Raw genomic sequence first — 12,880 nt, forward strand, 5'->3', positions numbered from 1 at the left:
TAATATTTGATTAATATACTAATATAATTGATAGGTTGAATATTTTTTCATTTAAATCCTTTTATGTGTTAATTTCTCTCTAAAAAGAGTGTTATTGAACACAGTTTGTACTGGATTCGAATATCAATATAACACCTAATAAATAATTTTACACACAAAACCGAATTTGAAATAAAATTATACGAAATTATTTTTGTTTTTAAAGTTTTTTGTGTAATAACTTCTGCAACACTTTCTGTTGATAATATAGAATGGTAGCGTATTCAAGTTGAAAGGTGGGGAGAACACTGAGGCATGGAAGGAGAGTCGCAAGTCGTCACTCGTATCGTAGCGCTGATGAAGTGCGTACGACTTTTTGTCAGTTGTGTGGGTATCGGCAAGTGTTAAGTGTGTAAAATTGATCTGTTGAAAAAGAAACAAAGTTAATTGCCAAAAATGGGTGGTAAGTACAGAAAGTTTATAACATCCATTTCTACGTTTCTTTCTATTTTGTGCATTTTGCCTGAAGGTTACGTTCATTGAGAGTTCATTTAGGGTGTGTGATAACGTCGCCGGTAACCGGTCTTGACCCAATGACCTTCATATGATTTATATCACTTATAGACAACGAATATTAACCTTCTAAAAAGTAAAAATATGTCATTTTCGTTTTCTCATGCCATCATAATTTTATTTTCATTCACGTAAAATATGTTTCATCCTAATCTTTTTCTATTAATCGTAAACCGCTTCTTTTATTTATTTTATTGCACGAAAATCGGTCCAATTCGCGCTCGTCTTTGCGATTTTCCATTGCGCGCAGGCGCAAGAACTTTTTACTCTTTTCATAGGCAGTTGGCGCCAATTTAATATTTTATATTTTTCATATTTAATCAGGTACTTTTTAAAGGTATTTATTTATGTTTGTTTGACATTTTAATTTATCTTTTCCATTCATGCAATGTCTCTTCCTCGGCCCAATATTCTATTTTCTTCAGCATAACTGAACATCTTCGTTTAAGCTACTTAAATTACGTCTTTTAATACTTGTTATAATGAGAAATATTCGTGTAAACAAAATTTATATAACATAAATCAAACATTATAAATTGTAAAATTGCTTTATTATACTTCAAGTTTATATAAATATCTAACATTTCGATTGAAATGTAAATATATTTTATGTTTTGTTATATTAGACGCAGAATTCTTCTGCATAAAATAAAATAACTCATACCACTATTCCTGCAGTTTATTCTTAGCCGTCTGGGGGAGAAATTGCGGCTCTTTGCCAAATCTCGTCTATCTTTCTATATTTATCTTACAGGTGATAAAATTACTTCAACTGTATAAAAAAAAATTCTACTTACAATACATACTCTTACATATATCCACAATTTCTTTTTCGTGCGAATCAAATTACATGTACATAAAGATTGATATATTACATGCGTCTATCATTTATCGTAAATATTTCTCTTCAGTTTTAGTTACTCTTCATTCGTGTTACTTAATTTAATATTCGGTAACCAGAGATTATTTAATGCCGCTTCGATAATATTATTAATACATTTATTGATCAACATGCCATGATGATGTAACGGCAAAGATACATCCACTAGAAATTTCATTCACGAAGACCAAAAAACAAGAAAAATAATTTCGATATTGAGAAAGTTATTTTATCGGGTAATTCTTTTTGTAATATGGTCCTTCTACCGTAGGAGAAAGTTGAAAAGATGATCAAAGAGATAATAAAATTTGTTTAAAATTCTGTGAAAATTAAATTCCCCATGCTAGTTTAATCTTGAGTAATTTATTAGAGAATCTAAATATTTGTCCATCACATACGTAGCATAGTAATATTAAAGCGGAAGCTCGGATCGTTAAGTTCACTGTACCTCAATTGACATAGGATAAGCGAGCACTATTTTTATATAACTTGATTCTTGACCTTCGTTTACGTTGGCCTCGGTATTCTAATTTGTAATGATTGTTTAAATGTATTAGGAAAATTAATACACATTATTATATCTATCGATTTGTAATTAAATCCAAAGTCGCAGTTATATCTTATTATTATTATCTTGCTTCATACGCGTTATTATTATAGTAATATTATTATTTAAGATTATAAGATTATAATATAAAAGAAATTTTCATTGTTTTCAAAGTTCTGTTGAATTGTTTTAACTTATCATCGATATTTGCACTTCCTACTTATATCGAGGCAAAGTATCGATATGTACTCGATGTCGAATCGAAACTATCCGTAAATACATATTCCCGATATCGAAGTTATGAATAATAACTTATATTTTCGGATTGGAATGACTACAATATTCTATTTTATTAGTAAATTTTATTCTCAAAAACATAGTTCATATTACACACTAATCAACAAATAAATTTGTAGGAATACTTTGCAGAATACAACGTGTCCATATATGATAATATTGAAAATATTATTTCTCTATTGAAACCAGATACAATCAGACTAAGTTGCAAATAACAATAATTAGATATTAAATAAAATTAGTTGAGTTTACTAGAAACACATTAACCTGTTCTAAATCTATCTTAAACACTACGATTAGAAATTAATAGATGGCAATAATTAATATTGTTATTATATGCAGAAAGTGTCGATTCTCACACGTGTGATATGATCGTATAAGGAAATCTAGTCAGACTTGGGTGACAAGTGCTTGACCTAAGGCAAGGTATATGAATGCATTTTGTACAAACGCGAGGCTGGGTTGCTATTATAAGCTGGTCGGCTTGTATAAATATAAACCTGTGTGGCACAACGACGCCGGCACTCTGCCTCTCGGGTTTCGTCTGCGTATTATAATATGCGAGAAGCCGAGCACCGCGTTTCTCATAGTCAAGATAAATATTCTACCGCATTTTTTCACCTCTGGAAAATGCCAGAGACGCAACGCAAATGACTTCTTTGCCAAAATCCAAATTTTCTCGCATTGAATCTACGCGTAAACTATTATTAAAGCCAACATTATTTCTTGAAATTTGTGCGCGATACTAGTCTGGCAAAGCCATAGGAATATTTCATTTCATATTTTGCTTCGACCGAAATTTCGAAGCAGTCTCAGGATAAAGTAAATGGCGTTCAACCTTTGTTCTTAAACAAAATTTCATGACATATCAAAGATCGTTTCTTGTTTTGCAAACAAATAAAATGAAAATATCGTTGTGTATGCTAAATGATTTAAAAATTTAAAAAAGATAAAGGCGCGTTGTTTCGGAGAATACCGGTAGCAGAAATCTGAGCTTTTCTCCTGTATCTATTCTCTTTCACGAGCCCTCCCTTCTTTCTTACATCCGTGACTCGTTACCGTTCCGTTGCATTCGGTTGCATTTAATTGTACCGACACCTTTGATGTATCCATCACTGTCAAAAAATTTGTCAATTTCTCGAAGATGCAAACAATGCCCTACGTATCGACTTCTTCAAGAATTAGTCCCATCTCATTTCCGTTTTTCCATCTAGAAATCAAATATATTTCCTGAAGTATCGATTAACTTAGCTTATCAACAGCTCGCAATAAACGACGATCCCGCCGTATTTATACATTCCTGTAATTAAATTCATAATTAAATTAATAACTTCATTATGGAACAGTCGAGATACAAACCGCACTCTCGTAATAATTATACGATTTAATTGATTCTAGTCAAATTTGATTATGAAAGAGAATATTAACTGTAGCAGTTTGGACTTGATGTTACATCGTTTCTATAATTATAATAATAATAATTTCGTGAGATGCATCTAACATAGGAAATCTAATATCTTGTTCAATGTCAATACGTATAATGCGACCATTTCAGAAACGTGAACGGTACATTTTCAAGGCTCGACACTGTATGCAATAATTCTACACAGAATTGTTCTACATATCTAATATAACTACATTGTAATTAGATGAAACACATGTTGCATAGTAGAGTCAATATTGAAAGTATTCTTGTAATAATTGTACATTTAAGTAATAGCTATCCCAAGAACTGATAACTTATTATCAAAAATAGCAGTATAGTAAATTATTTTATTTATTACTTAGAAGTTATTTTTTCTTTTTCCCCTTCATTCTCTTTATCTTGCGACATACCGTTAGCTTAATGCCCAGATAATGATTAAAAATAGAATATTATCCAGTAAAATTAGAATCGAATTTCAAGAAATTCGGTGTTCCGTTAAACACACAGTCGTGCACTGGCATTTGGGAAATGGAAATAGAAAGAGTTATAAATAAAACGTAACTGAATTTCTTATTGACGAAAAACAAGTTGCACGTAGTTAAGTTCACGAATCTAAATCTAACTAATCTAGCAGATACATCTTTCGAGGCTAATTTTGTCGTTTTTCGTTTTGAAAGTTTTTCTGAATTAACGTGCATACTTATCTTGTTCTAGAATTAGATCAAGAAAATATAAAAAAAATACTTTTATAAATATGCTTTTAAAATTAAAATTAATATACACAAATTTTTGCTATTGTAAAATAATTTTATTGCTATTATTTTATCAATAGCTTTCTTACTACATAGTTGTTAGTGTTGTCTTTGTTTTTATATAATACTTTAGAAAGGTATAACTTACCTACTTGTTACTGTAATAATATTGCAAATATCAATGTAATGTACAAACATAATTCTATATAACTACTGATCGAGTTTTAAACTTTTTATTTCTAATTTGAATTTAGTCAGTCTTTTTACAGAAGTGTTTGTATCATAATGTTTATCATTATTAATTACAGGATACGCTTGGGTTACATTGGCCACGAATGATGCTTATTCTTTAGGAGCTCTAGTTTTAGCACATTCTTTACGTCGAGTTGGTACCAAACATGAATTGGCTGTTTTAGTTACTCCAGGAGTAACGGAAACAATGAGGTGAGCTTTTTGTTCATGATTTATGTTTATATATATAGTTGCAGTTTTATTGATTCTTTAGTAGCAGATACATAAACTGTACAAGTTACATGTAGATAAAGCATTATTTGATTTTGTATTAATCTGAATAAATATGAATAAATTTGTTTATTGGTAAACTTATTTTATTATTTATATAGGGACAAATTGTCAGCAGTTTTTTCTGTAGTAATGGAAGTAAATGTACTTGATTCAAAAGATGAAGCTAATTTGGCACTTTTAGCTAGACCAGAATTGGGTATTACATTTACTAAATTGCATTGTTGGAGATTAACTCAATATGAGAAATGCGTTTTTCTCGATGCAGATACCCTTGTGAGTGTTTAAAATAATTACTATTAATCAAGATATAACTAGTTTTGGTGCATGAAGTTTATGTTTTTAATTGTTAATTTATGAACGATAGGTTGTTAGAAATTGTGATGAATTATTTGAAAGAGAAGAACTATCTGCTGCCCCGGATGTGGGTTGGCCTGACTGTTTCAATTCTGGTGTATTTGTATACAGACCATCGCAACAAACTTTTGCTTCTATTACTGCCTTTGCTGCTGCTAAAGGTTCATTTGATGGTGGTGACCAAGGTTTACTAAATATGTATTTTAGTGATTGGGCACATAAAGACATTTCTAAACATCTACCATTTATTTATAATATGTGCTCTACCGCTGTATACTCATATCTTCCTGCTTTCAAACAGTAAGAAAATTTATTTATTTAATTATAATTTTTATATGCCTTAATCATTGAGATTTGATCCATCTTTATGCAAAGTATATAAACAAAGTTTAATACAAATATAAAAATACAAAATGAAATAACTATAAATACTATTATTTATCAGATTTGGGGATGATGTTAGAATAATACATTTTATTGGTATTACAAAACCATGGTTACAGTATTTTGATACGTTAACTGGTATTGTTCAACCACCAGTGGATTCTGTACATTTGCAGCCATTGTTACAATTATGGTGGAACATCTTTTGTGAAAAAGTGCATCCCCAGTTATCACCTGTTATGGTAGGTTTAATTATTTTCTTTATGTAATGTAATGAGTGTATTGCTTGAATTATGAGTTTTCATAAAACACTGCACATAATACTGTAGAAAACGTTTCTTTTTGTGTGATGTCATTAAATGATAAGAATTTAAATATCAAAGAAGAAAGTAATAAGTTACTAAATTAAATGTTAGGAAATCAGGTAAGATTTTAAGAAACATGCTTTATTTTGTTAAAATACTATTTTATTTTGCAAATTTTTGAAGTGTGTATTAAAGTAGTATAGGTAACATTTCACAATTGTTTCCATGCAATTATTACATGTAAAAATGCTTTAATAGAAACATAATTAGAATTGTATATATTGCACATAGCAAGCATATAAATAATATGTATTATATTCATTAAAATTATATTAGTGCTTATTATTATTAATTCAGAGTGGCATTTACTGATATGATTATTTTGCACTTAAGAAATAATTTTATTTAAGTTGCATTAAAATTACATTTTTATGAATTTACTAAAATATGTTAATTATTAATCTACTTTAATTTAATGTTTCTATAATACTTTTTTTCATAGATCAGTGTCCATTTTTTTTTCACTTTTGTCTTATAATAACTATGAACTTATAACTTGCTTTTATATAAATTGATAAATATGAATCAATTATTTAAGTTAATATTTTATACTTCATCAATTTGTTTTCATTCTTTATTTTTATTTTGCTTAATATTAGTTTATAAGTATTTAAAATATTAAAATAATAAAACATTTTTATTTCAGAAATGCCATTCTATATATTTAATTAATTTATAATGATATTTTTAGTATTATTATTATTCCATACACATATTCTACATAGTATTATTGGTACAAGAAAAATGGACACTGTTATATTAGTTTCCTACTAACCAACTGATGAATGTGCATTTTTTTTTTTGTTTTGGCATGATGCTTGCATAGGCCACCAGCACATTGGCTCCAATTTGGCACAAATTTTCTCCTATACCGTTTGAATCCTTTATTCCAAAAAGTCCTATTTATGCAGAAGTACAAGACAAAACACAGAGTGATATCCATTTAGGATCAGCAGATTTTTCAGAGTTTAAGGATCCGTGGGAAAACTACTGTGTAGAGGATAACAAGATTGAACAGTATTATTCAACAATTGACAACTCTTCATCTATATCTGTGTTAAATGATGAATATAACTATTTAAATTCTGTTCAACATATTTGCGAATCACGCCCTGAACATAATAGAGAAATGTATCATAATCAAGAGTACAATGAATATAATAATACTCCATCACATACTCAACATTATCATAATCAAGAACAATATAACGAATTCATTAATGAAAATGAACAGCACTCTTTTTTCCATTCTAAAGACATTTCTAAAGATCAATCAGATAATTGGCAAAGTCAATGTAGTATTGAAAAATATATACCTGTACATAGTACTCCAAATTATTATTCTAGTGAATCTCAACATCAACATACTGATTCTCAATATATTTCTCAAAGTTTGTTTGAAAATAGTAACAAATCATTATCAAAAGAAGTAAATAATCAACATAATAGATCTTATGTTGACCATCAAAGTAATCATTATCACATGTACGATAATATCAATACTAAACAAAGTATACATCATGAGCAAAAAAATCAAAATTTTTATTGCAACGAACAGATTAATTTAGAATTGACAAAACAGAAATCCTTAAATGTTAAACTTGATCATGATCAAGCTGTAAAAAATAATATAATTTGTCAAAATAATCTTCCAGCTATTGAACAAAATATTGAGCAAAATGTTGAACAAAATGAAAACAAATATATCACAGACAAACAGACTGTTACACCGATATCTACTATTCCTTATCCTGTTTCCAAACCTTGTACAGATTTCCATAATGTAGCATCGCAATCTGACTCACACATAATGGAAGATATAAACAATTCAAATGTAAGTAATTGTTCCCATATACCTTCTAAGATTTAAAGTAAAATTCACATTTAATTGCATAGTTTTTGTAATTTCTCATAATCTAATTTATATGTATAAAATTATCAAATATTAATTAAGAAATTATATCTAAGACTTTTTGGAACATTACTTGCAGTTTTAATATAATTAATATAAAATTGCATTAGAAAATATTTCTATCAATCCTGGTAAATATTGCATATTCCAACCGTGTCCTATAATTGTATAAATAAAGAAAGTAATGGTATTTTGTACTTAGAACTTAATAGTTTGTTTTGAATCAACAATACAATTTAATGTTAATTGTTTATTAACTTATACTAAATTTATCTATTATTTATTTATATGTTTGTAATACATGCAATTTATATAGTATAATTATTTAAGGTAACTTGTTCAAGTATTACATAAATGTACTACTGTTTATAATTAATTTGGATTCCTTTATTTTTTACAGTTATTACACTATAAATAAATTATAATAAGAATTATTTGTGTTTGATTTCATAGGCTGGTCTTGCTGGTGCATTAGCTCAGATGACATTAGGTGAACCCAGAAGTGCTGAACAAATTGCATTAGAAGAACATATGCGGAAACAAAGTTGGGAACAGGGACACATTGACTATATGGGCCGTGATAGTTTTGATAATATTTGGAAGAAGATCTGTGAAACACTTGCTCTTGCACCTCCGCGATTACCATCTCCTCCAAAAGTAAATGATCGATTAGTATGATTAAGTCGATAAAAATTAAACCTAAGTCCTAAGTTGTGTATAATTTTATTTGCAGGAAACAGCGAAAGTTGCGGAAACTACAACTAATAAGACTGTTGAATCTATTAAATCGACTGAGGCTATTGAACAAATTGAATCTACAGATGAAGTGGATGCAAAAGCTGGTATGTTTTATTTTCATAGAAAAAATTTCTACAAAATTATGCATTATAAATATTTTATGGTGGCAATGACTATAGTATTAAAAGTATTTCAATTGAACAAAATTTTTGAGTTACAAAACATTTCTTTTATACTATGTATGTGACAATTATGACTACATATTAATGTAAATTTATTAAAATACAATTACGATCAATGATAATTTCAAGCAATGATTGGATCTATGTATAAATTTGAAGATTAAAGTGCTCATAGTGCAAAGCCATTAACTGTTTTTTAAACACGCTTTGCGATTTTATTTTCCCCCTTTTTTTTAATACAGCATGTGGTATTTAAACTCATATTTCAAAATGAAATTTTTACTGTAAGAATATATTATTTAATTAAAACTGGATACAAAAGGTAGCTAATATTATATCGGAAATTTCTTATGTTTTAAAAAAGTGAAAAAATATGTTTTTTATACAGTTTATCAAGTTTAAGTGTTTGAAACAGGAACGGAGGACAGCAACTAACAGATCCTGGCGCCATAGCATTGCTACGTCTTGTAATGTCGTTTTGCTTTAATGGGGTAAATATTTTGAAAACTCGCATCACAATCGCGATTTTTATAATTGTATTTTCCAATAAATTAGAAATATTAATTGAACACAACTAAAACAGCACACAACTTATATTGAAATTTATATTATTAAAATTATATCATTTTATAATAAATCACATTTTTATATATCATTTAATTTATGATATTTTAATATAACATAATATTTACTCATTTAATTTATTTCATTTTAACATTCAATATCAACTTTTAAGTGTAGTTTCATTATGTATAATAAATCAAATTTTATTTGTATTTATGAAAACAAATCATAACTGTTAGTTATATAAAAATTTCATTAATCTACTTTCAACCCTAAAATAGTTTAGTGATGAATTATTTTTCAATTCTCCAATATAACATATATACAAATAATAATACCTACGTTGAACAATTAATTTAAACGCTGTATTTCAAAAATATTATATGTATGTTAAATAACTTGCTTATTTCTGTTTTAATTTGGAAGAATTTAAATAATTAATTGCTATGCATGAGATGTGTTTCTACATTACTTGTTATACATAACATTTTTAATGCTTGTAACATTTTTCGGACAAAACATATGTTAAATTCATGTTCTACATGCTTTACATTAACAATGAATATTTGTATTTTGCATGAAATAACATTCAATAAGAGCACTTTTATAATAATGAACTATCACAATCATTATATTTTTTGTTTTAAAATTAGAAAATTTCATATATATATATATATATATATATGCGTACATTAGCAAGTAATTTTGTAAATAATTTGTATGTGTAATATATGATTAATTATATGCTTTCATTCATACATTTTTGTCGTACAAATCAGCAAAAATTAACATTTCTGTTAAAGAAAATATGTTTAAAAGGATTTAAGTTTAAGGATTGAAGTTACATGATAAAGACTATATCATATTACATTTCTATAAATTATTATATTTCAATATTTAACATAATTCTATTTTTTTTATTTAGCTCAGGTGACAACCATTCGTACTGAAGAACAATCTCTAGTTAACAATGTTCCTATAACAGACAGTAAAACTATGATACCTAAATCAGCAGAGAAGGACGAACAAGCTATTAATACAATATCTTCGGTCACAAAAAACGGGAAAGAATTATCAGTATCAGAAGAAACAACAATCAATAGTCTTAAAATGTTTGAAATAAAATCAGAAAACAAAGCATATGATACATTAGTGGATTCTCCTACACAACATTCAATGCAAATATCTCGTGAAGAAGTCATAGACCCTGATACACTATTAAAGCAAGATCCGCGGCTGACAACTATATCTACAGTACCAGCTGACACAGTTGAAATTTATCAAATCGAAGCTGCTGTAAATACTAAGAAAATAAAACAATCTGATATTAAAGATGAAATACATGCAAAAGAATCATCAACTGCTCCTGAAGGTCTGATAGTCAGTCCTGTACCAATACAAGTTGCAGAATCTGTTCTTCAATTAGAACCTAAGGACTCCATGCCAATTTCTCAAATAATGACACAAGAAATTCTTTCCTCTACAGCAACACCTATCCACATAACTGAAACAAAAGATAGAACACATATAAATGGTTCAGGTTCTTTAAACAACCTTATACAAAATAAGAACATATTAAGTTTAAGTGATACTACAACAATGAAAGATATTGATGCTGCCATTAAATTAAATGAATTACAATCAAAGTCACAAGAAACTCAACAAATTTTACCAGAAACAGAACAAATAGAATGTACTCTTACAGAAACACAATCTACTTCTGATCTTACATTAACTTCAAGTATTGCAGAGAATGTAGCATTACCAGAGAAAAGTCCTGATAAAAGTTTACATCAGGTAACAGAATCAACACATAAAGTGAGAGAAATTGAAAGCTGTCCAAAAGAATTGATACAATCAATTGAATCTCCATCAGAATGTGAAACAACTAAAACATCACAATCACAAGAAACTCCAGTTAGGCCTTCAAGAACAAAGGAATTAAATGTACCTTCAACGAGTGCTTCAAAACTTACAGTGCAAGATTCAAAGGATCAAGAGAAAGTAACAAAGAAGGTTATAAAAAAATCTGTAGCAAAGTCAGCATCTGAAAAGGAACCTATAGAAACAACTGAAGGTGATATCAGTGAGAAGAAAGCTGTAAAAAAAGTAGTGAAAAAGGTTGCAAAAAAAACAAAACCAAAATCAGAAGAAGTACTGGATGATGGTGCAGATAATAGTAGTTCTAGTAAACAAAAAAAAACTGTAAAAGTTGTTAAAAAAAGTACAAAAATTTCACAAACTTCTGGTACTGATACAGTTGCTCCTGAAACTTCATCACCCAGTACTTCTATTACTCCAATTCCACCTAAGAGAAAAGCAAAGCCCATTACTAAAAAATCTGATATAGAATAATAATTACTTTACATGAACTGACAATGATTACAAAAATATTTTAAATAAGGATTTGAATACTAAGAGTTATACAAATCAATAAAAGGTGATACTTGCTAGTCTCTTCTAATTTTTTTTATACTTTTAATACATTTTGAATTGTATCACCCATACTTTTGACAGTTTTAAATACTTTGAAAATCATACACAACATATTCCATTGTTATGTTCTGCTTCATAATTTATACATATTTTCTTATGTGTCTTCTATGTGTCAATGCTAAATAAAGCTCTTTTATATTTTATTCCAATCTATTTGTTTATATATATATATATACATATATCTTTGAAAAAAAAACTTATATCATTTGTAATGTTTTAATATGTGTCCAACTAATATTCTTTATTCGCTTCAGTTAGCTTCAATTATTTAATAACTCATATTAGCTTCAATTTATTTAATAATTTGTTCATAAGTAGCTTTGATCAATGAATATTAAAGTATACATTTTTTTTTTTTTTGTAAAAAACAAAACAATGTATTTCATTCAATAATTTATAAGTAAACAAATATTATAAACTTCTTAATTTGTTGAAAAATACATATATCTTATGTGCATCAATTTATATCTCTATCATGATATAATTTAAAAAATAACTAGATATATGTTATTTGACATATTCATTAAGATCAAAATAAATATAATTTTATTTATTATTAACTGAAAAATTATTATAGTTTGTAAAATCTTTTAATAATTTAACAATAAAGCTGATTTGTATGTGTACATTCTTATGCAATTGAATTACCCTTTTTCTCCCATTTTATTTCATTGATATTTATAATGACAGTTCATCATTAAAAGTGTATTAATACACATTTAATCTATGTTTTATCTATGTATACTTGACTATTTTAATATCTGTAAATATAGAAACTGTTTTAGAAAATATTTATACATATCTTATTCAATATCAGTTAGAATTATTGATTCCAGTTTACACAAAATGTACATTTAAAAAGTAAAAATAATTTTTATATTATTACAAAAAGTGTTATTAATTATT

At 27.5% G+C, this 12,880-nt stretch overlaps 1 protein-coding gene across 11 annotated transcripts; it reads left to right on the forward strand.

Moving 5' to 3' along the window:
* The first annotated feature begins 282 nt into the window (after positions 1-282).
* Positions 283-12,117, forward strand: Gyg (glycogenin 1). Of its 11 annotated transcripts, none has more exons than XR_001097209.2 (10): positions 283-442; positions 4,763-4,898; positions 5,078-5,252; positions 5,344-5,633; positions 5,779-5,959; positions 6,909-7,916; positions 8,448-8,651; positions 8,728-8,836; positions 9,330-9,405; positions 10,404-10,620. XR_001097209.2 is itself a non-coding variant. In XM_012295292.2 (9 exons), exons 1-9 carry the CDS (start codon positions 436-438, stop codon positions 11,831-11,833), a joined length of 3,540 nt encoding a protein of 1,179 aa, XP_012150682.1. In that variant the 5' UTR covers positions 283-435; the 3' UTR covers positions 11,834-12,117. The 11 variants fall into 11 exon arrangements, 5 of the variants coding, with proteins under 5 accessions (XP_012150682.1, XP_012150686.1, XP_012150685.1 ...); XR_001097210.2 differs by having other exon boundaries at positions 10,409-10,620; XR_001097211.2 differs by having other exon boundaries at positions 9,303-9,405; positions 10,404-10,475.
* Positions 12,118-12,880: the final 763 nt, after the last annotated feature.

The sequence above is a fragment of the Megachile rotundata genome, chromosome 14, assembly GCF_050947335.1.
Source record: "Megachile rotundata isolate GNS110a chromosome 14, iyMegRotu1, whole genome shotgun sequence".
NCBI lineage: Eukaryota > Metazoa > Arthropoda > Insecta > Hymenoptera > Megachilidae > Megachile > Megachile rotundata.

Bases quoted from the DNA above. Each gene is read 5' to 3' on its own strand.
- Gyg (XM_012295292.2), top strand. The intron at 5,253-5,343 runs GTGAGTGTTTAA...TATGAACGATAG, and splicing joins TTCTCGATGCAGATACCCTT to GTTGTTAGAAATTGTGATGA. The intron at 7,917-8,447 runs GTAAGTAATTGT...TTGATTTCATAG, and splicing joins AAGATATAAACAATTCAAAT to GCTGGTCTTGCTGGTGCATT.